A 26642-nucleotide genomic window follows, 5' to 3' on the forward strand; every position below is an offset into this window, starting at 1 on the left:
AAACCCCTGAGCTTGTCCCAATTGCCTGCATTTGACCCATATCCTTCTATACCCATCTCACCATGTAACTATCTAAATGCTTTTTAAAAGACAAAATTGTACCCATCTCTACCACTACCTCTGACAGCTTGTTCCAGACACTCACCACCCTCTGTGTGAAAAAATTGCCCCCTGAACCCTTTTGTATTTCTCCCCTCTCACCTTAAACCTATGCTGTCTGGTTTTAGACTCCCCAACCTTTGGGAAAAGATATTGATTATCTAGCTGATCAATGCCCTTCATTATTTTATAGACCTCTACAAGATCACCCCTCAGCCTCCCATGCTCCAGAGAAAAAAGACCCAGTCTATGCAGCCTCTCCTCATAACTCAAACCATACGTCCCAATAGCATCCTAGTAAATCTTTTCTGCACTCTTTCTAGTTTAATAATATCCTCCCCAAAATAGGGCCCAACCAGAACTGTACACAGTATTCCAAGTGTGGCCTTACCAATGTCTTCTACAAATTCGACAAGACGTCCTAACTCCTGTATACAATGTTCTGACCAAAGAAACCAACCATGCCAAATGCCTTTTTCACCACTGTCCACCTGTGACTCCACTTTCAAGGAGCTATGAACCTGTACCCCTAGATCTTTGTTCTGTAACTCTCCCCAGTGCCTTATCATTAACTGAGTAAGTCCTGCCTTGGTTCCACCTACCAAAATGTATCACCTCGCATTTATCTAAATTAAATTCCATATGTCGTTTATCAGCCAACTGGCCCAATTGATCAAGATCCTGTTGTAATCCAAGATAACCTTCTTCACTGTCCACCATGCCACCAATTTTGGTGTCAACTGCAAACTTATTAACCATGCCTCCTATATTCTCATCTAAATCATTAATATAATTGACCCAGTGGACCCAGCACTGATCCCTGAGGTACACCGCTGGCCTCCAGTTTGAAAAACAAATCTCCACAACCACTCTGTCTTCCATACTCAAAGCCATGCTAATCATTGAATCTTTGTTTCAATCACATATTAGTGCTTTGTTGCTCTCTTGGTTTTAAAGAAGTTGTTTCAAAAATGTCATTTTTTTCAAGTGAAACATCTATTTCCAAGATGTGAGTAGCAAAACTCCATTATTTAGTAGTCTGTGTTCAGTACTGTTTTAGCATATTTTAAATACCAGCTTGCATGTTGATTAGAGATCAAGGTTGTGTAACTAATGGGAGTGATGATATAAGCCACATACCTGTGTACATTTGTTACTAATCCATCAATTTTCCATCTATTCCTGCTGGAATCCTTGATAAATAATGGTGTCTATGGGATGGGTATCTAATTCCCCAGTTCTGAAGAAGAATCATTGGGCTCAAAACCTTAATTCTGTTTCTCTTTCCACAGATGCTCCCAGACTGAGTTTTTCCAGCACTTCCTGCTTTTATTTATTGTTAGTGTTATTATTATTTAAATCCTAATGTCATAGGACATTTAAATCCTAATGTGCTGTGAAAACATCAGTTGTTGCCATTGTCACCTGTCTTTACCCATGTATTAACTGCCATTAGTTCTAGTTCTTTCCTATTACTGTTATTTCAATGTTTAAGCAGCTGCTCACAATTGTGAGTCTATACTTTAAACGTCATCATGTTTGCATATTAAAGATTAAATTTCACAATGCACTTCAACTACCTTTTTGTATTCAAATTACCACATCTTTTTGGTGACCAGAATAAATAAATAAATTGAGTTTCAGCCCATACAGCAGTGACATCCTTCAAGGACATCCAGTGATCCTGAAAAGCACTATATACATGCAAGTCTAGCTATCCTGATCCATGGTAAACTGCAGATTAATGTTTAAATGTTCTCTTGGCTGCTTGTGTCCTCAGGTATGTTGTCACCTGTTGTCAATACTACAATTTGTTTTCTCTGGGCAATTCAAAAAATCTTTTTATCTCTATTGCCCATCTCCTAAGTAGTTTGGTCACATAATCATTTACTGGAAGTAAGGCAGTCTTACCATAAATCAGATCCCAAAGAAACCTAGTTTTTAATGGGACCGTCATGCCAAGGTAAAATATAACTTTTTTCCCCTCTCAAAAACATAGCGGCCATTACTGAATTGTTCATGTCCATACACTATCCATATGAACAGTCCCCCTATTTCTGTAAGTTATTAATGTCGCATGCTGCTGAAGTTTTTTTACCTTTTTGTTCCACGCAATTTAAGCAAACAAAAGCAACCATCTGAAAGCACTTGTGCAGCCTGATTTTATCAAGTGTACAGAAGTTGAGCATAAATACATTTTTTGGTTTGATTTATTATTGTCACATGTATTAACATACAGTGAAAAGTATTGTTTCTTGCATGCTATACAAAGCATACCGTTCATAGAAAAGGACACAAGAAGGTTCAGAATGTTCTGTTTCAATCATAGCTAGGCCGTAGAGAAAAATCAATTTAATGCAAGGTAAGTCCACTAAAAGGTTGACAGCAACAGGGAAGAAGCTGCTCTTGAGTCAGTTGGAACGTGACCTCAGACTTTTGTATCTTTTTCCCGATGGAAGAAGGTGGAAGAGAGAACATCCAGGGTGCGTGGGGTCCTGAAGTATGCTGGTTGCTTTGCCAAGGCAGCGGGTAGTGTAGACAGAGTCAATGGAGGCTGGTTTGTGTGATGGATTGGGCTACGTTCACAACCTTTTGTAGTTTCTTGTGGTCTCAGGCAGAGCAGGAGCCATACCAAGCTGTGATACAACCAGAAAGAATGCTTTCTATGATGCATCTGTAAAAGTTGGTGAGAGTCATGTGTCTAACGAGTGGCTATTCTCTTTTAGATGTCCAATTAAAAATACAGTTAGTCACATCTGGATACCAAATTAGTAACACTCTGCTATTCTAGAGTTTTGCATCTAAAACACTCTCTCAGCCTCTGTCTCCCCCTCTCTATATTTGTATCACTCTGACAGCTTGGCTATACCAAAATCCCAACTCACTGTTAGAAATCCTTTCTGTTGGGAAAACCATACCAGTTTGCTGGGTCTTGCTGCTGGCTCCACTGCCGAACTTGCGCTGAAGTCTTGTGTTCCATCTAGTGGCAGGCATTGATCAGTGCAGATAGTCAAGACTTGAGCAGCTACCTGCACTGACCAACCTCAGACACCAGATGGAGCCTAGCCAGTCTTGAAAGCTCGTGTAGGTGATTGTATTGTAATTTACTTTTACATTGTACGTATTGTATATCAGCTTTATTTTGTATTTAGATTATGTATTTTATTTTTCTAGCTATTTCAGCTAAGAATGCAGAGTTCTGCATGTGTATGGTACAGTATTTCAAATTTGTACATTGTTTTTAACAAGCAAGGTATGTCCAAAGGAATTCAACTCTGGCTTTAACTTGGTAACTTATGATCGACGTAGTCATTTCACTTAAGTATTGGTTCACCACCATCTTTTCAAGGGAAATTGGGAATAGGCAAAAAAGCTGGTTTAGGCCATGTCGCCTATATCATCGAATCATAGAACTTCTACAGTGCAGAAGGAGGCCATTCGGCCCATTGAGTCTGCACCAATCAAAATCCCACCTCGGCCCCGTCCCCTAACCCCATGCGTTTACCCTAGCTAGTCCCCCTGACACTAAGGGACAATTTAGCATGGCCAATCCACCTAACCCACACATCTTTGGACTGTGGGAGGAAACCAGAGCACCTGGAGGAACCCCACACAGGCACGGAGAGAATGTGCAGACTCCACACAGGCAGTGACCCAAAGCTGGAATTGAACCCAGGTCCCTGGCACTGTGAGGCAGCAGTGCTAACCACTGTGCCACCCCTGTAAATCCTGTGAATGAATAAAAAATTTTAAAAGTCACAATTCCTTCAGGAACGCAACCATAACTTTTAAGTAAGCTGTAATGATGAAGGCTTAACATTTCATTTGCCTTTTTGATTACTGAAATCTATAAAATAAAGAAATGGAGAATATTTCCAGATTAATAGATTGGGGAGGTCCAGGGACCATTGCTTTAAACTACAAGTGTGAAAATGGGCTGAATGTTGGGCAGTTCAGATTTTTCCAGTGATGGGTCTCTGGAATACATTGCTAGTATGAGTGGATAAGATATGGGACAAGCAAATTACTATATCGAAGGAAAATGTCTTTATGATCATTCTCAGTTTGTGATTTCTTGGGTTGAGAGAGGTTAGAGATGGTTTTCCAGAGAATTTCTTTCATGTTGGCCTTTTGCTTTCTTCTCTTTTACATTCAAGCCATCCGTTTGTAAAAGCTGATACTCCCTTTTTTTGTACTAGACTCCTGCATTTTAGTGACTGTAAATGTATTCATATCTCTCTGAATCTTCACTGTTTCTAGATTTTTTCCATTTAAATAATATGCAGATATGTCCTCCTTTGCTCCACAATCAAGTATCTCACATTTAACTGCATGAAATCTATCTTTTGTCAGTTTTTCCCACACTCGGTATATTAATGCCTTTTTGTAATTCTGTGTTCCTGTCTAGACTACTTGTTATGTTATCAATCTGTGTGATTCGCAATTGGAAATATAACTCTGTTGTTTTATCCACACCCTTAATAAATTTAATGATGATTGAGGCCCCAGCCAAAATCCTTGTCAATTCTTTCTAATTTCAGTCCATTACCCCAACTCTACTGACATTGCTCAATGAGATCAATAATTTCATTCAATCCCAATGCCAACACACATTATATAGCACTTATAATGTAACAAAGTATCCAAAGGCCCTTAACAAGAAAATTATCAGTATGAATTATCACCAAGGCACAGAAGGAAATGTCAGAACAGATGACTAAAAACTAGGTCAAAGAGGCAAGTTTTAAAAAGAACAAGTTGGAGAGGTTTAGGGAGAAAATTCTAGAGCTTATATCCAAGGTAGCTAAAAGTGCAACTGCCAGCAGTGGAAGGATAAAATCGGGTTGCGCAAGGTTGCAGAATTGAATGTGCAGAAAGATTTTGAAGGCCTGTAGAGCTAGAAGAAGTTTGAGATAGAGAGGGTGAGACTATGGGGAATTTAAAAGAAGGTTGAGAATTTTAAAATGTAGGTATTGTTGGGCTTGGAACCAGTGTAGGTCAACAAGGCACAGGCCTGATGAGCTTTAATTTTAAGTAACATTCCCTTTCTTATGAGGAATCCTATCAAGTACCTTTTGTAGACATCGTAAGTGCCAATCTCCTGTCTACAATTGTAGGTACATTAGCAAATTTAATTGAATTTTTTGATAGAGTTGGTCTCCTTAATTATAGCTTCCAATAACTTACTCACAACAGATGTTAGACTGACAGGCCTACCATTTCCTGTTTCTTTTTCCCTTCATTTATTAAATAATAGAGCAATATTTGTGGGTTTCCAGTTTAAGGGGCATTTGCTGAATCAAAAGAGATTTGTAAGATCGTGGCTAAAACGTCTGCATTTTCTCATTTGCTTTAAAAAGCTGGTGTAAATACCATCAGATCCCAAAGATTAGTCAGTATGCGGTAAGATTTTTTTCTTGTTTGTGTTAACTTTAGTGACTACATTGAAGTAAGTTAGAATTTTTTTGAAAAGGTGCAGCTATTGCCAGAATCAGCTAAGACAAAAGGAAATGATGAGTTGCTTAGCTGGAGGAACTTGAAAATTAGTGTATTCATAACAGCAGCTGTGTTTTTTTGGCATCTGGTTAAACTGCCTCAGACCTGCTTCTGACTACCACAGACATTTTGATCTCTCCCTCAATGCACAGTGAACAAGAACTTCTCAGAACTGTCCTTATGAAGGAACAGGAAAGAGAAGAGCACGAAAAGATGACTCAGATAGCATTAATGACAAACCCAAAAGATATTCCCCCCCCTCCAAACCCTGCAATACAAGCCCTATGTAGTAGCAGATATCTGTCTGTCCCAGAATTCATTGGACTGAGCTTGAGGTGTATGGGATTTTGGATTGAACACTCTCTTTCATAACAATGGAGGCCAACTCAGGAGCAGCAATCCTTTCTACAGTTGGCACAGATGAATGGTGTTGGCTCAATGTCCATTGTTTTTTTTTCCCCTTTCGCCAGGCTCTCCCTTTCACCATTTGCTCATTTCTTTTGTCCTCTTATTTTTCCGTGCCTTTCCTGACTGCTTGTCTTCAGGGCTCTGGTCAGCAGCAAGGACTTCCTGTGCATGGAGTCCCATCCTGGTCAACTTAAGATCTTGCCAGCCATATCCTTGTATTACAGACATGGATGACCTGTTGGTCTCTTGTGGCTAGCAAACTCACCATAGAGCCCATGACCATCACCCTTTCGTGCACATGGTCCAGCCAACAGAGTCATTGCTGACTTGACGGCAAGCATGTTGGGGACTCTTGTACACTGGTGTACTTTCATATTCAACACTGTCCTGCCAGGAATGCCTGACGTTCATCTGAGGTAATGAAGGTGGAATTTTTCTTGGTTTGCAGAAGTTGTCCTTTCTTTGCTACTGTAAATGAGGAAGTTGAGAACACAAGTCTGGTACACATGGAGCTTTGTATTGTTGAATACTCTTGCCTTAACTTTATCATGACAGCTGTGACTTTGACAATCCTGGTGCTGATGTCTGTTTCAAGGGACAGGTTGCTAATAATTGTTGATCCAAAGTTTCTGAAGCTGCAGGCAACCTCCAGAGTTGATGGAAAGTTAAGTCTATATTCTGAACATAACCTTGGCCTTTCTAATGCTGACTTTCAGTCCAGACTCCTTGCAGGGCCAGTAGAACTGATTTATAAACTGCTGCAAGAGATTTTCAGAATGGGATGTCAGTGCAGCATCAGCAGCAAACAATATCTCCTGGGCTTGGACTTTACACATTTTGATCTTGCCTCACAGTCTTGCTAAGCTGAACCACTGCCATCAGCTCTGACATGCAGGTGGATACTCTCATTTGAGCTGCCCCAAGTGTACTGTAACAACATGGAGAAGGATTCATCAAATGGAATTGGCGGCAGGACACAGTCCTCCTTTACCCAGCTACTGGTCTGGTTAGCATCTGATGTTGCTCCATTATGACTGATGGAATTCTACATGTTCCAGTAGAGAGAAAAAATTATGCTTAGAAATCCCAAGAGCAAAGCCCTGACACTGTCTATGAAGGCAATGCCCAAGAGTCTGCTGTTTGCGAGACTCTGCTGTAACTGCTAAATTGAAAAAATTTTGTTGACTGTTAATCTGCCAGCTCTGAAACTGCAATGAAAATTAGGATAGCTGTGTGACAGCAGAAATTGAAATCTGGTCAGAGCAAGGCAAGCAAAGACCTTCCCCATAATCCTTAGCAAGGAGATACCTCAGTAATTGTTGCAGTCACTGTGATCCTCTTATTTTTTGTGCAAGGTGATGAGGCATCACGCATATTTTGTGGTACAGACTTCTCTTTCCAACAGAAGTTCAAGGAGATGCTGCAGCAGTGCTGATTTTCCACTCTGATTTTAGGTGGGATGCCATCATATCCCAGAGCTTTGCTACTGGCCAGATTATCAATGGCCTTGTTGAGTTCGACTGTGGTGGGCTTGCTGTCTAGCTCCTCTCAGAACAAAACATTTAGAATGGCACTGAAAGCTTCTTCACTGATGGTGTTCTCCATTGCATTGAGTTTGAGGTAATGCTCCAGCCACATTGCCTTCTGATAACTAGGTTCAGTGATAATCACCTCTATTCTGTATTCAAGGGAACTGATTTGGTTACTGTTGGTGTCATTACTCTTGTTTTCATAATCCCTTCATACAGCATCCAGAATTCAGCAGCAAATTGTATGTTGTTGTAGAATTTCAACCAGTATTGGTTGGTGCAGTGACAAGCAATCTGTTGAGATGTCACTGGTAGTTCTGAAAGCATCTAGGTTTTATTCGCTGGTGTCTTGATTATGGTTTGTGTGGTCTCTCGTGTTGGTTATAGTGACTGGCTCTTTTTCAGTCCAACAAATCTCAACCACATTCCACTGATCGTTTTTCTTTCATATATACCGATTGTAGAACTATAGATAGTGAATTACAGATGATCCCGTTTTGACATTGCACACAAGCCTTGGATATTATTGTCCAAAAGAGCCTGATAAACCATGTTGAGAAACTCCTGGATCCTTTCTGGGTCAGTGATATGGCAAGGTTGGATTGGTAAAGTGGCCTCGGCTGAACCCGATGTTGCTACACATAGTCAGCACTGTAATAGCTGCAAGTGATGAAATCATTGTTAGAATGGTAGACCTGGTAATGATAATGCCTAACTTGTGTCGGTGGCATGTACCTGGACGTCTGCAGATTAACTTGTGCCATGGCTTGCTTTGAAAGCAGCTGTTTATCATACAAGAGCCTGTGTATGGTAGCAGCATAGTTGCCACAACCTCTGTCCATTTCCATTCATCTTGCCCATTTCTTGCTGTCCTATGCACATTAGTCAAACCATCTAGTCAGTGCCTACCCTTTCATTCAAGTCCCTGAGAATGTACAGTCTTTCGGTCCTGGGAATTTTGCTGAAGGCAAGTCTCATAAAATTAGTCCTCGACATCTGGGGATGGTGGCGAGTGTTTGGGCATAGGTGCACGTGAGATTAACTGGGCACTCACTCGTTGACAAACAATGAGTAAGTAGTGTCTTTGAGCCATCTGTTGGGCATAAGGAGCAGAAGGATGGGGATTCAATCATCACAAATAGCAGGATTTTCTTTCACTGCAAAACCCACTTACATGTCGCCTATTTGGTTTTCCCCTACCAGAATTTGTAATGCTGCTCTTTAAGGGATCCACTTTGAGCCTTGTTCCTTTCAGTACAGCAAAGTGCATAATGAGGCTGATGAGTTCTTTGTCAATCATCACTACCTTGAATGCATCATCAATCTACAGAATGTCGCTGGTAAAGCCAGGACACATGGCCCTTGTGTTTCAACTTGTGATGTGAAAAACTAGTGTTTCTCTTTGAATTAGTCTTCCCTGATGGATAGAATACTGATTCATATCTGGAGAGATTACTTTCTAATCTCCAGGAGACCACTGAAGCAAACAAATTGTGGTCGGTCAGTACCTAACAGACTGGGGACTGCCCAACTTGGGCTGGGCAGGAACAATCCAGTGAGACATCAAGTAACTGTTGAAAGTAGCTCTGATACTCATACTCTACACAGTAAAAAGTCTGACGACACCAGGTTTTACCTGGTGTTGTCAGACTTTTTACTGTGTTTACGCCAGTCCAACGCCGGCATACCCACATCATGACTCATACTCTACGCCAGTTGGGTGAGAGCTTATAACCGATAATCGTTGCTTCCTGTTTTTTCTAATGCTGAACCACAAAGCTGTATATGTTCTCCAAGCCACAGGCTTGGCAAATACAATGGAAATTCCCCTCGGCATTGCTAGTTTTATCCAAAGGAAAGAAAAAGTACCAGCTGGTCCAGGGAAAGGAACGATGGGGCCTTGATGCTTCTCCTACATCTGGGCATCAAATCACCCCACTCTCCCATTCACATCCTTCGGGCACCCAGAGTCACGATGGGGTCAAACTATTTCATGTAGGCTTAACAAAACTTCTTTGGTTTCATACTTGATTTCACTATTTATAAAGTCTATTGAAAGTTCAGATTTCAGTAAGGTGCACTTTACAACCATGGCTTTGTCAAACAATTACCACACAGCTGGGCCATTCGTATTTATTTGATAGTACACTCACTAGCTTTGTGCACTATCAAATAAATCGGTTGGACTTAAACCTGGTGTTGTCAGACTTTTTACTGTGTTTACCCCAGTCCAACGCTGGCATATCCACACCATTCGTATTATGCAACCAGCTCCACTCCCATGAACGTGACCCTTTGTAGTATCTAGACATCAGCACCAAAAAGACTTGAGTCTCATAAGCACCGCAAACAATAATCCCATGTACAAGTGAGAGACATTGGCATGTGACTCCTGGTTTCATTTCCAAGTTTCAAAATGGTAAAACCTTCCAGTAAATTAGCCCCAAACTATTCATCTGCAATAATGTACTATTACCATCCGCTTAAGTGGACTTTGTGCTATGCCTTATTGCAAATGAAGTCTGACATAGAGATATGGATGTTATGCTTCAGTTATACAGGGCATTGGTGAGACCTCATCTCAAATATTGCATGCAGTTTTGGTCTGCTGATTTAAGGAAGGATGTAAAAGTGTTGAAAGTGGTTTAGAGGAGGTTTACTGGATTGATACCTGGAGTGAGCTTGTGAACAAAGGTTAGATTGACTGGGCTTGTTTCCACATGAGTTCATAAGAGTGAGGGGTGACTAAATTGAAGTATATAAGACCCTGAATAGACAAGGGTAGACATTGAGAGGATGTTTTCCCTTATGGGTGAGTCCAGAACTAGGGGGCACCTTTAGGACAGAGAAGAGTTTTTTTTCCTGTCAGAAAATTATGCGACTTTGGAATTCGCTGCCTCAGACTGGGATAGAACCGGGGTCATTGAATATTTTTAATGCAGAGTTAGATGAGATCACTTTTAGGCAAAGCATTCGGAGGTTATCAGGGGTAGTTGGGAATGTGAAATTCAAAACACAAACATTAGCCATGCTCTTATCCAATGGTGGAACAAGCTTGAGGGGCTGAATGGCATACCTCTGCTCCTATTTTGTATGTTCATAAGTTTCTGAGCATTATAATCATCCTTTTTTGTCTCCATTAAGATCCAATCCATCTTTTACTATGCACATGTTTATATATTAGTGGAAGATTTTGTTTCCTTTTTATGTTGACTGCCATTCTATCCTCACGGTCTCTACCAGTCTTATTTACCTCTTCGCTTTCATTTTCTTCAATCTCTTCTAGTTTGACTTGGTTTTCACATGAATTCGCCATGCATATTTCATGCACCCTCTTTTTTTGTTTCATCATTATCTCTATCTCCCTCATTATCTGAAGAGCGCTCTTTTGATTCTTACTTTTTGCCCTTGTTGGATTGTGCCCAGCCTGTACGTGAAGCATTGTTCCTTAAAAATCACCCTTTGCTCCATTACATTTTTCCTGTTAGTTTCCTGTTCCATTTGTACCTTAGTTAGGTCCATTCTCATCACATTGAAATTAGCCTTCTTGCAATTTCAAAGTTCTGTATTATGTTCCTTACTCTTCTCTATTAATAATCTAAATCTTGTAATGTAAAGATCACCCTTACCTCAGTGATCCTTCAGTGGCACTGTTCCACTTGGCCCACCTTATTTTCCAGCAGCAGATACAGCAATACCTCCTCTCTCGTTGGGCTAAGAGCATACTAATAAAGGAAGGTTCCTGAACCTATTCCAGACTTACCTCCCCCTCTCAATGCTTTAACATTATCCCAGTTAATAGGTAATTCAAGTGCTCCATTATCTCAATAATGTTCTTGAACATTTCTGTGATTTCCCTACAGATGTTTTCATTTACTACTCTGTCTATTCGGAGGCCTAAAGAGTAACCCAAGTAATATGATCTTACAATTTTTGCATCTCAGCTCTAAGCAAAAGAACTCTGTCCTTGCCTCCTCAAGGACTTCTTCTATTTCCAACACTGCCATGTCTTCCTGAGCATTACTACCACTTCACCTTCCTTTTTTTAACCTTTCCATCTTTTTTGAGCTGTTTCTTCCTTGTATATTAAGCCATGTTTTGTTTATCACCATTATTTGACTGTAGCAGTGGTATAGCTACTGTTATTTGTGCTCATAGCCGACCAACCTTAATCACCACATTTGTTCACGTACATGCATTGTAATTCAGCCTTTGCCTCTTTCTCCATGTTCTTTACTGAGGTGTCACCCTCTCTTAACGCTCTTTTCTTAAGTCTCGCTCTCCACATTCGTTTATTCAGAATACAATGGGGGAGAAAAGAGAGGGGAACAAATCAGCAGGTGCATTAGTGGAGTACAGAAAGCGTAGGGTGAAGCATAAGAATAATGATCTGGAGGTGGGGCGGGCTGTTGACGCGCGAATAAATGCGGTGTGCAGGAATGGGACAGCGATAATTATGGGGGATTTCAATCTACATATTGATTGGTCGACCAATGTTGGACGCGGTGGGCTTGAGGAGGAGTTCGTGGAATGCTGCCAGGATAGTTTCCTCGAACAATGTGTGTTGGAGCCGACGAGGGAGCGAGCTATCTTGGATCTGGTGTTATGTAATGAGGCGGGTAGAATTAGGGACCTTGTGGTGAAGGACCCTCTTGGGAAGAGTGATCATTGTATGGTGGAGTTTCTGATGCAGATGGAGGAGGAGAAAGTGGGTTCCCGGACATGTGTCCTTTGTTTGAACAGAGAGGAGTATGGTAGGATGAGAGAGGAATTGGCGAATGTTGATTGGGGGAGTGCGTTGGAAGGTAGGTCTGCGGAGGAACAGTGGAGGATCTTTAAGGAGATCTTTCTTGGTGCTCAGCAGAAATTTATTCCGATGGTTAAAAAGGATTGTAGGAGGAGAGATAATCAGCCGTGGATAACGAAGGAGGTAAAGGAAAGTGTTAAATTAAAAGCGGATGCATTTAGAGTAGCTAAGAGTAGTGGGCGAGAAGAGGATTGGGAGAGGTTTAAATGTCAACAAAGAATGACAAAGAAGTTGATAAAGAAGGGTAGGATAAACTATGAAGCTGGGCTAGCACTTAATATAAAAAAGGATAGCAAGAGTTTTTATAAATACATAAAAAGGAAGAGGCTGGCTAGGGTGAACGTTGGACCCTTAGAGGATGAGAAGGGGGACTTAGTGGTAGGGGATGGGGAAATGGCTGAGGCCCTGAATAACTTTTTTGTTGCGGTCTTCATAGAGGAGGACGTGAATACTTTGCCGGGTGTTAGCGATGGAAAGATGGTAGGAGTGGAGGGCCTGAATGACATTATTGTTACTAGAGAGGCAGTGCTCGACAGACTGGAGGGACTGATTGTGGACAAGTCCCCAGGACCGGATGGAATGCATCCAAGGGTTCTGAAAGAAATGGCGGAGGTGATAGTGGATGCCTTGGTGATTATTTTCCAAGTGTCGCTGGATTCCGGGGAAGTGCTGGAAGATTGGAAAACTGCTAATGTTACGCCGTTGTTTAAGAAGGGTGGCAGGCAAAAGGCGGGGAATTATAGGCCGGTTAGTTTAATGTCTGTTGTAGGAAAAATGTTAGAATCCGTGATCAAGGAAAAAATAGCGAGGCATCTTGAGGAGAATTGTTTGGTAGAGCAGACGCAGCACGGTTTCGTTAAGGGGAAGTCGTGTCTGACGAATTTATTGGAGTTCTATGAGGATGTGTCTAGGGCGGTGGATAGAGGAGAGCCGGTGGATGTGGTGTTTCTTGATTTCAGAAGGTGTTTGACAAGTTGCCTCACAAGAGGTTATTACAGAAGGTCAGGGGGCATGGAGTTGGGGGTAGGGTGTTAGTGTGGATAGAGGATTGGCTGTCAAATAGGAGGCAGAGAGTGGGGGTCAATGGGTGCTATTCGGATTGGCGGTTGGTGACTAGTGGAGTACCCCAGGGGTCGGTACTGGGGCCTCAGCTATTTACCATTTATATAGATGATCTGGAGAAGGGAACCGAATGTATGGTGTCGAAATTTGCTGATGACACCAAGATTGGTGGAACGGCAAATTGTGCGGAGGGTGTGGAGAGTCTGCAGAACGATCTAGATAGGCTGGGCGAATGGACCAGGAACTGGCAAATGGAATTTAATGTTGGCAAATGTGAGGTGGTCCACTTTGGTAGGAATAATGGTAGGAAGGACTACTACTTACGAGGCAAAAAAACTGCAGCATGCGACGGTGCAGAGGGACCTCGGGGTCCTTGTGCATGAGTCACAAAAATCCAGCCTGCAGGTGCAGCAGGTGGTCAGGAAGGCGAATGGGATGCTGGCCTTCATAGCAAGGGGGTTGAATATAAAAGTAGGGAGGTGTTGCTGCAGCTGCATAGGGCACTGGTGAGGCCGCAGCTGGAGTACTGCGTGCAGTTTTGGTCGCCGCACTTACGCAAGGATATTTTGGCCTTGGAGGGAGTGCAGAGGAGGTTAACTAGGCTGATTCCGGAGTTGAGGGGGTTGAACTATGAGGAGAGGCTGAATAAACTAGGCTTGTACTCGTTAGAGTTTAGAAGAATGAGGGGAGATCTCATTGAGACGTATAAGATGTTGAATGGGATGGATAGGATAGAGGTGGAGAGGCTCTTCCCGCTCAGAAAGGACAGCAGGACTAGAGGGCACAGCCTCAAGATAAACGGGGGCGCGGTTTAGAACGGAGTTGAGGAGGAACTTCTTCACTCAAAGGGTGGTGAATCTTTGGAATTCTCTGCCTGTTGAAGTGGTGGAGGCTGCCTCGCTCAATATTTTTAAGACGCGGGTTGATAGGTTTTTGATAGGCAAGGGGATTAAGGGTTATGGAGAGAGGGCAGGAATGTGGAACTGAGCCACGACAGATCAGCCATGATCTTATTGAATGGCGGGGCAGGCTCAAGGGGCTGGATGGCCTACTCCTGCTCCTATTTCTTATGTTCTTATAAGACAGCAACTAGGAGAGCAGAGAGGGGATATGAGAAATCTCTGCCTTGTAAAAGCAAGGAAAATCCCAAGATATTTTAAGTATATAAATGGGAAGAAGATAATTATGGATAGACTAGGGCCCTTTAGAGACCAGGAGGACAATCTGTGGGTGGAGCCAGAGGACATCAGAAGAATGTTGAACTAATACTTCTTCACCCAAGAGAGTGAGGATGGTGTAGAACTCAGAGAGACTGCAAGGTTCTTGAGCAAATTGACATAGGGAGTGGCAAGGTATTGGAGGTGTTGGCAGGCTTAAAAGTGAACAAATCTCCACCTCCAGATTAACTGTGTCCTAGGCTGCTTTGGGAGGCAAGGGAGGAGATTGACCCAAACTTTAAATTCCTCTATGACCATAGGGGAGGTCATGATGTGGAGATGCCGGCGTTGGACTGGGGTAAACAATAAGAAATCTGACAACACCAGGTTAGGTCCAACTGATTTATTTGATCCTAAACCCACAAGCTTTTGGGGTTTCTCCCTTCATCAGGTGAATGGAGAGTTCTGGCCTCAGACAGAGCATGTAACAGCACACATAGTTTACAGATTACTGATTAGAATGCGAGTCTTTACAATTAACCTGCTATTCAAGTCTTAAAGAGGCCGACAATGTGAGTGGAAAGAGCATTAAGCACAGGTTAAATAGATGTGTATTGCCTCCAGACAGTACAGTAAGTGAGGTTTTGCAAACCCAGGCAAGTCACAGTGCGACATGAACCCAAGATCCCTGTTGAGACCGTCCTCACGTGTGCTGAACTTGGCTATCAGTCTCTGCTCAGCGACTCTGCGCTGTCGTGTGTCGTGAAGGCCGCCTTGGAGAATGCTTACCCGAAAGTCGGAGGCTGAATGCCCGTGTTCGCCAACAGGAAGGGAACAGTCTTGCCTGGTGATTGTCGAGCAATGTTCATCCATTGTCGTAGCATCTGCACGGCCTCCCCAATGTACCATGCTTCGGGACATCCTTTCCTGCAGCGAATTAGGTAGACAATGTTGGCCAAGTTGCAAGAGGATGTACTGTGTACCTGGTGGATGGTATTCTCGCGTGTGATGGTGTCATCCATGTCGATGATCTGGCATGTCTTGCAGAGGTTGCTGTGGCAGGGTTGTGTGGTGTTGTGGTCACTTCTTCTGAAGGCTAGGTAGTTCGCTGTGAACAATGGTCTGTTTGAGGTTGTGCAGTTATCTGAAGGCAAGAAGTGGCTTCAGAGAAAGCGGAGAAGCTACGACATCTTCTCTGGAGTCTTCAACATATCATTGATGAAGACAACAAGATAAAGGGGAGGCGGTTTAGAACGGAGTTGAGGAGGAACTTCTTCACTCAAAGGGTGGTGAATCTCTGGAATTCTCTGCCCGTTGAGGTGGTGGAGGCTGCCTCGCTAAATATTTTTAAGACGCGGGTTGATGGGTTTTTGATAAGCAAGGGGATTAAGGGTTATGGGGAGAGGGCAGGAATGTGGAACTGAGCCACGACAGATCAGCCATGATCTTATTGAATGGCGGGGCAGGCTCGAAGGGCTAGATGGCCTACTCCTGCTCCTATTTCTTATGTTCTTATGTTCTCTTTAAGACTGGAATAGCAGGTTAGTTGTAAAGACTCGCATTCTAATCAGTAATCTGCAAACTGTCTGTGCTGTTATATGCTCTGTCTGAGGCCAGAACTCTCCATTCACCTGATGAAGGGAGAAACCCCAAAAGCTTGTGTGTTTACTATCAAATAAATCAGTTGGACTTAACCTGGTGTTGTCAGATTTCTTACATAGGGGAGGTGCCAGAGAATATGGTTCCATTATTTAAGAAGGGCAATGGAGATAAGCCAGGTCACTACGGATCAGAGAATCTCACATCGTTGGTAGGGAAACTGTTGGAGAAAATTCTGAAGGAGAGAATTTATTTCCACTTGGAAAGGCAAGACTTGATTAGGAATAGTCAGTGTAGTTTCATCAGAGGAAGTTCATGCCTAACAAATTTGATTGAATTTTTTGAGGTGACCAGGTGTGTGTCTTATATGGATTTCAGCAAAGTCTTTGACGAGGTCCCATTTGGGAGACGTATAAAGAAGGCAGATGCGCATGGGTTATAGAGCAATTTGATAAGGATTCAAAATTGGTTTAGTTGTAGGACACAGATGGTTATGATAGAAGGCTGTTTTAGTGACTGGAAGGCAGTGCCCAGTGGCATACCATAGAGATCTATGCTGGGTTCCCTATTTATAAACGACATAGAGCGCTGGACAGTTGGATTAGCAAGTTTGCGGATGACACAAAGATGGCCTACAGGAAGGTATGGATGCGATGGTCAAATGGGCAGATAAGTGGCAGCTGAAATTTAACCCTGAAATGTATGAGGTAATACACTTTGAATGGAGTAATTTGACAAGGAAATATTCAATGGACAGCATGACACTAGGAAGTTGTGAGGTGCAAATGGACCTTGGCGTGTAAGTGCATTGATCTCTGAAGGCAGAAGGACGTGTTTGTAGGGTGGTGCAAAAGACATATCAATCGAGGCATAGATTACAAAAGCAGGGTTGTCATTTTGGAGTTATATAGAACTTTGAGGCCACAGCTGGAGTACTGTGTGCAGTTCTGGTCGCCACATTGTAGGAAGGATGTAATTGCACTGAAGGGATGCAGTAGAGATTCACTAGGATGTTGCTTGGGATGGAATATTTATGAAGAGAGGTTTGAAAGACTTGGGCTGTTTTCGTTGAAGCAGAGAAGACCAGATTGAAGTATGCAAGATGATGAGGGGTATGGACAGGTGGAAAGGGAGCAGCTGTTCCCCTTTGGCTGAAGGGTCAGACATGAGGGGCCACAAATCCAAGGTCAGAGACAAGAGGTTTAGGGGTGGTTGTGAGCAAAAACTTCTTTATCCAAGGGTGGTGACTTTCTAGAATGCACTGCATGGGAGGGTGGTGGAGGCGGATTGTCTCACATCCTTTACAAAGTACTTGAATAAGCACTTAGCCTTAAATGTTATGATGTGCCATGGGGCAAGTGCTGGTAAACAGGATTAGGCAGGTAGGTCAGATGTTTCTTGAGTGTCAGTGCGGATGTGATGGGCCAAATGGCCTCTACTGCATTGAGATTCTGTGAAAGGACATTAGTGAACCAGCTAAGTTTTTAAAACAATTAGAATTGCAGAGAGGCCCTCAAACAAGCTTTAACTCCTTACTGTCATATGGCTAAGACTTATTTCCAGCATGGTGCCTGGAATGCTATTTTTATTCCAGAAGTAATAAGGTAAGTGGCTTGAAATGAATATGTGCTTCCTACCAACCTTAGGACGTTGTTTAGTGCCTGAAAAAGTGGATGTTGTGCAATTGAATTATTCAGTGTATATTCGCTTATCGCTGGTATTTTTGTGTATATACATTGTACTTTTCCCATGGCTCCAAGATCCTTTATAGAAAGGGCTATATAAACTCAACACAAAACTTAGCATAACTGGTCAAAGATTGTAAATCATTGTAAAGATTGTAAGATCATTGTAAAGATTCGTCATCGGCTCTGTTGTCTTCTCTACTTGGGCATGATGCTAGTTTGTAGTGTTCTAATTGCAGTCTTCAGTGACCAACCTTCTTGAGGTGTATTTCTGAGAATAGGTTCATATTTGTTGGTGATTTCTCCATTATACATGAAAGCTGTATACAACTATTCGAATTGGCACATAGCAGGTGCTCTGTCTATACAGTGGGGAGAGTTATAATTTGTGAATATACTTTCTCGATAATAGCAAGAACAGTGCCATCTCCAAATGTTCCTATAGCCCTACAGTCATAGTGTAATTTACCCATGAATGTCATAAATTTGTAACTGCATTTGATGTTTCTTTTCTCAGATTTGAAGAGGGAAGCCAGTATTTGTCATATGCTGAAACATCCACACATTGTAGAACTACTGGAAACATACAGCTCAGACGGAATGCTCTATATGGTCTTTGAATTGTAAGCATATCAAATTGTTTTCCTGCTCCTTTTTTTGTGTGTTCAGTTGGTAGCATTTTAATGATTGTGGGTTTAGGACCCACTCCAAGCATGAGCATGTCATTGTGGAAAGCAAACCAATGTAATATTGTGAAGTCTGCCATTGCTAAAAGTGCTGTTTTTCGTGAGACATTAAACATAGGCCAGTCTGTCTGTCCTGATGGTTCAAATGGATGTTAAAAATCACATGTTATTTATGATATTGAAAAAAGAGCAAGGCATTCTTCCCATCCCTTCTGGCTAATGCTCCTCCTTTTAATCTGGGTCACTAAAGAACAAAAACAATTAGCCATAGAGTCTTAGAGGTTTACAGCATGGAAACAAGCCCAACTTGTCCATGCTGCCCCTTTTTTAACCGCTAAGCTAGCCCCAAATGCCATGTTTGAAGCACATCCCTCTATACCCATCTTACCCATGTAACTATCTAAATGCTTTTTAAAAAGGAAAATTGTACCTGCCACTGCTACTGCCTCTAGCAGCTTGTTCCACACACACACCACCCACTGTATGGAAAAAATTGCCCCTCTGGACCCTTTTGTATTTCTCCCTCCTCACCTTAAACCTATGTCCTCTAGTTTTAGACTCCCCTACCTTTGGGAAAAGATATTGACTATCTAGCTGATCTTTGCCCCTCATTATTTTATACACCGCCGTAAGATCACTGCTAAGCCTCCAATGCTCAAGAGAAAAAAGTCTCTTTTTGTGTGTCACTCACTCTGCTTTTTGGGGGATTTTGAAATGTGCAAAATGATTACCATCTATATTGACATAACAGTAATGAGTACATTATGTATGATTTATTTTGAGCTGTTATTGCGATGGATGGTACTGAATGAAGAATGTTACATTAGAGTGGGCTATAGGTCTTGATAATATTCACCATGAGGTTTACTTAAGGTACAGGCATAAAGCAGGCCATTCGACCCAACCAGTGCATAACAGCATTTATGCTCCATTTGAATTTCCTCCCCCATAATCCCTCATCCAAATCTATCATTGAAATAATTACGGTTTAAACGGCTGGAATGAGTAATTTACAAGTCCCTTGCCCTTATCATTTACAGCCCACTGGAGGCTGGGATTGTTTCTTTGAATGGGAATGATGTTCATATGGTACTGATTTTCAAAAAGCCACATCCAAGGATGTATATTCTCCTAACCCTGACATTTATTATCAGTAAAATGCTTGATATCAAAATGAGCATTACTCTGATCTAGTTAGAGAAGATGTCATTGGTAATACTCAACAGGAGTTTTTAAAAAAGATGTTGTATCTAACTAACCATTAGAATGATTTTAATCAGTTACAAGTTTACTGGACAAGGCCTTCACAGTTGTCTACTTGGACTTCCTAAAAACCTTAGATAAAAAAGCCCACAATAAGTCACTATACATGGTAGAATCTTGTGGTATCAGTGGAGATCTGTTACAATGCATTAAGAATTAGTTACATTTATGTTGTCAGAAAGTTGTGGAAATGGTTACTATTGGTGCCCAGCAGGATTTGGTCTTGTTTTTACTTTCATAAATTGTTTAGATGTCGTTGATTGGGAAAAGTTCGCAAGTGACAGTAAAAGTCATTCTCATGTCAATAAGATACAATGGAATTTCTGCAGGTAGATCTAAAGATGCTGGGGAATGAGTCAAACTCTGCAGATAGCATTTAATTTAGATGAGTGGAACGTAATGCTCCTCAACAGACTCCATACCTAATGTACTTACATGCTACATGGCACCAAATTAAAACAATACTATACCTGGTATCTTTAATGTGGTAAAATGGCTCAAGATGCTTTGCAAGGATGTTATCAATCAAATTTTAAAACTGAGGTACATGAGGTATTAGGGCAGGTGGCCTAAAGCTTGTGGTAAAAAGGGTAAGTTTTAAGGACTGTCTTACAGAAGGCAAGAGGTGGAGAGGTGAGGAATTTGGGATGGGAATTCAGTGCTTAGGGCTTAACTGCTGCAGGCGTGGCCAGCAATAGTGGAACAATTTAAATCAAGAACACTCAGGAAGCTAGAGTTGGCAGTTATCTGAAAGGGTTGTAGAACAGTAAAAGATTACAAGGTTAGGGATGGATGAAACCACGGAGGTATTTGAAAAAAAATTGACATTTTAACCATGATATTGTTTAGCCAGGAACCACTTAGATTGAGCACAATGATGAACGAGCGAGTCCAGGTGCAAATTGTGATACAGGCTACAACGTTTTTGATCTCAAGTTCCTAGAGTGTAGAAATGGAAATTTGGCCAGGAGTGCTTTGGAAAAGTCCAAGTCCCAGAATTCTGTAGAATTAACAGGGACATGTATGATGGTTTCAACAGCAGATAGCTGAAGCAGGTCGGAGTTGACAGTCTTAAGGAGGTGGTAACAAAAGTTCTCAGTGGTAGCATGGACATGTGGTTGGCAGTTCATCTTTGTGTCAGATGTGATACTACAGTTATGAATAGTCTACCTCAGTACCTGGCAGTTGCCAGGGAAAGGGATGGAATAGGCAGCTAGGAAATTGAGTTTATGGAGAGGAATGACGACAATTGCTTTGGCTGTAGGAATTAAGAGCAGAAGTAGGCAATTCAGCCTTTCAAACTGCTCTGCAGATTCCTAATTAAGAAGATTTCTGCCCATCCAATACTGGATATTGGATTAACAGCCTCTTGCTATGAAGGCCAGCATGCCATTAGCATTCTTTACTGTCTGCTATACCTGCCAATTTTCAGCGACTGTTCTACCATGACACCCAGGTCATGTTGCACCTTCCCCTTATCCTAAACTGCCATCATTCAGATAATAATCCTTCTTCCTGTTTTCGCCACCAAAGTGGGGATAACCTCACATTTATCCACATTACATTGCATTTGCCAAGTACTTGTCCACTGGGTCAGCCTGTCCAAGTCACCCTGCAGCCTGTTATCATCCTCCTCACAGCACACACTGCCACCCAGTTTAGTGTCATCTGCAAAGTTGGAGATAGTGCAGTCAATTCCTTCATCCAAATTATTAATGTACATTGTGAATAGATTAATGTATATTGTGAATAAAGCAATGCATTGTTTGATTACACTGGCACTGAAATTAATGTTCCTCACTTGTGTGGTAGGCAAAATGTCTTTTTGGCTTGATAACAGCATCCTGTTTGTGGGAAAACACCACATGTTGCCACTCCATAGTGGCAGTGTGAAACAGCTAGCTTCACCTGTCGCTCAAATTTTTGAGATAGCTTCATCTTTCCAAGGAAATTTGAGGTAGATGCATGGGCAGTTTCATGGCTGACAGTGATGACATACGAGCATAAGAATTAAGAGCAGGACTTGGCCATTTGGCCTCTGAAGCCTGCTCCACTATTGAATGCGATCATGGTGATCTGATTGCGGCGTCAACTCTGCATTCTGCCTACCCCCGATAATTTTTGATTCCCTTGTTATTCAGCAAGGGAGAAAAGATCTGTATCTTAAAAATATTCAATGACCCTACCTCCACCACTCTCTGGGAAAGAGAGTTCCAAAGGCTATGACCTTGGGAGAAAATATTTCTTCTCGCCTTCATCTTGAATGGGAAACACTTTATTTTTAAACTGTCCCCTCATTCAAGGATAAAAGCAGCTTAATGTGAATGCTGGAATCTGAAACAAAAGCAGAAAATGCTGAAAAATCTCAGAACATTTGACAGCATTTGTGGAAACAGAACAGAGCTAATGTTTTGAATCTGGATGACCCTTCTCTCAGAACTGAAGACAATAGAAAATAGGGTGGTATACTGTTAGGGTAATTGTTGGAGGGGGTGGGGGGGTGGAGGTGAGGGGACACATGATCAAAGATGTCATGGACAAAAAGGGAATGCAAATGGTGGTGATCATGGCTAAGAAGGGCACTGATAGCAGCCTGAAATGGTGAGCAAGGAGGAGGTATGGGGCAGGTGTTGCACCTTCTGCAATTGCATGGGAAGGTGTCGTAGGCAGGGAATGAAGTGTTGGATGTGATGGAAGAGTGGACCAAGATATCCTGGAGGGAATGGTCTCTGCAGAATGCTGACAAGGAGAGTGAGGGGAAGATGTTTGGTGGTGGTACTGTGCTGAAGTTGGCAGAAATGTAGGAGGATGATCCTTTGAATGGTAGGGTGAAAACTGAGGTCAAGGGGACCCTATCCTGTTTCTGGGAGAGAGGGGAGGGATTGAGAACAGTGGCACAAGAGATGGGTCAGACATGACCTGTCAACCACAATGGGTGAGAAAGCACAATTAAGGAAAACGTATCAACAATGCCATTTTGAAAAGTAGCATTATCGGAACTGATGCAACAGAGGCAAAGGAACTGAGTTTGGGGTGGAGTCCTTACAGGAAATGGAGTGTGAAGAGCTGTGGTCAAGGTAGCTGTGGGAGTCGGTGAACTTATAATGACTAATGCACAATATACCACCAGAAAGGGAGACAGAGGTCAAAGATCAACCGTATGAAAGTGAAAATTGGAAGCAAAATTGCTACATTTTCCCAGTTCCAAACAAGAGCGTGAAGTGGCAACGAAATAATCACTAATGTACCAATGAAAGAGTTGTGGGAGGATCCGGAGTAGGACCAGAGCAAGGAATGTTCCACAGCCCCCGTAAAGACACAGACATCACTAGGACCCATGTGTACTCATAGCCATACCTTTTATTAGGACGAAACAAGACATGTTGAAGGAGAAATTCAATGAGAGTTTCAGCCAGATGGAGGAGCATAATGGTGAATGGAGATTGTTCAGGCCTCTGTTTGAGGAAGAAGCAGAGAAGGAGGGTAGTTGGGATGGGGGGTGGGTGGGGATGGGTCTGAGTAGACTGGTGTGGTCGGGGAAGCTCTAGCCAGTACCATAATTACCCAGGAATTAGAAGTGGTTTTCATCCTCCTAAATATCCTGCTAAGATTCAGAACCATCCAAAGTCTCTAATTTAAATCTGAGTTTCAGATGGCTCCAGATCAGTTTAGCTGCCCGTCAGAAGTTCAAGCATCTGAGGCAATTCCTGTGTAGCCCTTGCGTTGGGACTTCTAAGGGTTCCCCTGTGCATCTTCTGAAGTACCTCTTGGGTAAGACCCCTGTGGAACAGAAGCTCTGGGCCAATACTTACTTTCAAGAGGGAATTAGATATATACTGGAGAGAGAAAAACAGGGAGATGTGCATTGGTCTAATTTGATAGTTCTTTCTAAGAGCTGGCATAAATGATCTGTACTGTGTGGTCTTTCTGAAGTGAAGGGGTTAATTTTAAATGGCTGCCAAGAGTTTTGCATCCCTTCAGTCCATACTACAAATGAAATTTTCCATCTTACAGTTTGATATTACTTAATTGTACTGTTTCATGTACACTAAATGCTTACACCAGTTGCATTTCCTGCATTTGTTATCTGTTGTCAAACAAGCAGCAAAATGAATGATTGATACAAGGAGTGGAAGTAAGAACAAAATAGTTTCTAGCGCAGAAGGAATGCATTCAGCATATTGTGTTTGCCAGCTGTTTGGACCAATCCAGAATTCGCCCCACTGCTCTGTTGTCTCTACAGTAAGAAGTCTGCCAACACCAGGTTTAAGTCCAGCCGATTTATTTGATAATAAACTCGCAAGCTTTCGGTGTTTGCCCCTTCGTCGGGTGAATGGAGAGTTCTGGCCTCAGACAGAGCGTATAACAGCACAGACGGTTTACAGACTACTGATTAGAATGAGAGTCTTTACAACTAACCTGCTATTCCAGTCTTAAAGAGGCCAAAAATGTGAGTGGAAGGAGCATTTAAGCACAGGTTAAAGAGATGTGTATTGTCTCCAGACAGTACAGTAGTACAGAAGGGGCAAACCCCGAAAACTTGCGAGTTTACTATCAAATAAATTGGTTGGACTTAAACCTGGTGTTGTCAGACTTCTTACTGTGTTTACCCCAGTCCAACGCTGGCATCTCCACATCATGACTGTTGTCTCTACGCAGCCCTATACCTTTGTTTGCTTTAATTAACTGTCCATTTTCTCTAAAAGATGTAATACCCTCTACTTCACCCATTTCCAGCAAAAAGCATTCAACACACCAACTACCCTTGATTAAACTTTCTCTTAGTTGTTTACGAAAAAATTGAACTTTCTAAATATATAACTAAATTAACCCTGTTTGTGCCTTAAATTGCAAAATCTAACAGATTGCCATTTTGCTCATTCAATGACTTGTTAAACACTACTTGCTACAATCAAATTTTTAAAGCTTAAGAGTGTTGTGTTTAGACGATGAAGTAGTGATCACTATCATGGCAGCTTGAAAGATTGTCTTCAGAGTGTAGTTTGTATGCATAACTAAAAAGTTAGTTTGACAGTCACAGTAATGTCAGTACAAAACTGTTACACATTCTACACAAAGTAAAGTTTGTGCATTTAATCTGCATAGTGGACGGTACAAAAATCTTAAACTAGTTCTCAATCTGTTATTTTGTACAGGTATTGTGATAAACTGGGAAAGTTTTTTGAAATATGCTATTAATTGTACTTTTTGTTTTGTTACAGTATGGATGGTGCAGATCTCTGTTTTGAAATTGTGAAAAGGGCAGACGCAGGTTTTGTTTACAGTGAAGCTGTAGCCAGGTATGTACTTGATCATTTTGAATCAAAGGATATCTTGTGACTAAAGTTCCAATTTTTAGGTGGATTCTATCATTTTAAGTTAATTAATTGCTACTAAAATAATGATCCAACGAGCTGGTGCACCAATGTGTTGCATAATAAAGTGCCACATGACTGGTTTGTTCTCTTATTTACTCACCAGTGAAGAACAGGAGTCATCAGGAGAGGAGGAAATGGACTAAATAGATGGAAGGAAGATACATGAATGAGTTACCCTGATTACCTGTTACGTACCTCTTGTTGGATACTTAAGAATTAGCAGTTTAAAGTCAACTGCAATGTCTGGAGGGGCCAAATGGCCTCCTGCACTGTAGGATTCCGATTGTACAGCTGCAACATAACCTCTTTGTTGTTGATAGATTCAAACATTTTCCCCACTATGTGGGTTAAGCTACATATAGTTACTATATATACCGGCCTTTAGTTACCTGCCTTTTGTCTACTTCCTTTTTTTAAACAATGGTATCACATTTGCGGTTTTCCAATCTGCTGGAACCATCCCAAAGTCCAGTGAATTTTGGCGAATTACCATGAGCTATTTCCCCACCATCTTTTTTAATGCATTCCATGAGGGCCAGGAGACTTGGCTACCTTTAGCACTATTAGCTTGCCCAGCACTATTACTGTAGTGATAAAATTGTTTCTAGTTACTCACCTGCCGTTGCCACCTTGCCGTCAATTTTTGTCACGTTATTTGTGTCTTCTACTGTGAAGACCGACACAAAATACATGTTCAATATGTTCGGTCATTTCCCATTATTAAATCTCCCTACTCATCCTCTAAAGGACCAATCGTTACCTTTGCCACTCTTTTTCGTTTTGTATATTTGTAGAAACCTTTACTACGTTTTTATATGCTGAGTTAGTTTACTCTCATAATCTATCTTATTTTTCTTTATAGTTTTTTTCGTGGCTTTCTGTTGATCTTTAAAGATTTCCCTTTTTTTAACCACTAATCCTTGCCACTTTGTTTATTTTATTTCAATTTAATACTCTCATTTATTTCCTTAGATATCCGTGGCTGATTATTCCTTTTCCTACAGTGCTTCCTTTTCACCGGTATATTCTTTTGCACGCATGACATTTTCCCCAGTGTTTCTGCTCCCATTCCCCCACCAATCCCCAACTCCTATCCCCACCATTCATTCTTACTTTTAAAGGCCCTGGTCTCCTTTGCCACCACTAGGCACTTCTAAAGCTACCCCTCCATCCTTTGTTCCCATCCCCACATTCATCTCACACTGAAGTCCTGGAATTTTGTAAGCAGTTGCCTGCACTGACTGGCCCCTGTCACTAGATGGAACCTGATCAATCTGAAACCAATTATTATGTTCTTATATTTACAGTACCTGTATTGTATTACATTTTTAAATATTTCATGATTTTATTTTGCAAGTTATTTCATCTGGGAATACACAGTACTGTCTATGTGTAGTATAGTATTTCAGCATGTTATCTTGTACAAGAAATGTTTGAAGAAAGCTAACTGATTTTAACATTGATCCACATGAA

The 26642-nt window shown here is 41.7% G+C and overlaps 1 protein-coding gene across 10 annotated transcripts in view; it reads left to right on the forward strand.

Moving 5' to 3' along the window:
• The window catches only part of caska (calcium/calmodulin-dependent serine protein kinase a), a 417836-nt gene that overhangs the window by 126186 nt on the left and 265008 nt on the right, over positions 1-26642 (forward strand). For all 10 annotated transcript variants that reach the window (XM_080203831.1, XM_080203835.1, XM_080203832.1 and 7 more), the window contains exons 3-4: positions 18360-18465; positions 25014-25091. In XM_080203831.1, the coding sequence (XP_080059957.1) occupies positions 18360-18465; positions 25014-25091 (184 nt within the window). The remainder of the gene's footprint in view (positions 1-18359; positions 18466-25013; positions 25092-26642) is intronic.

Source organism: Carcharhinus amblyrhynchos, chromosome 15 (genome assembly GCF_965287045.1).
Source record: "Carcharhinus amblyrhynchos chromosome 15, sCarAmb.v2.hapA, whole genome shotgun sequence".
Lineage (NCBI taxonomy): Eukaryota > Metazoa > Chordata > Chondrichthyes > Carcharhiniformes > Carcharhinidae > Carcharhinus > Carcharhinus amblyrhynchos.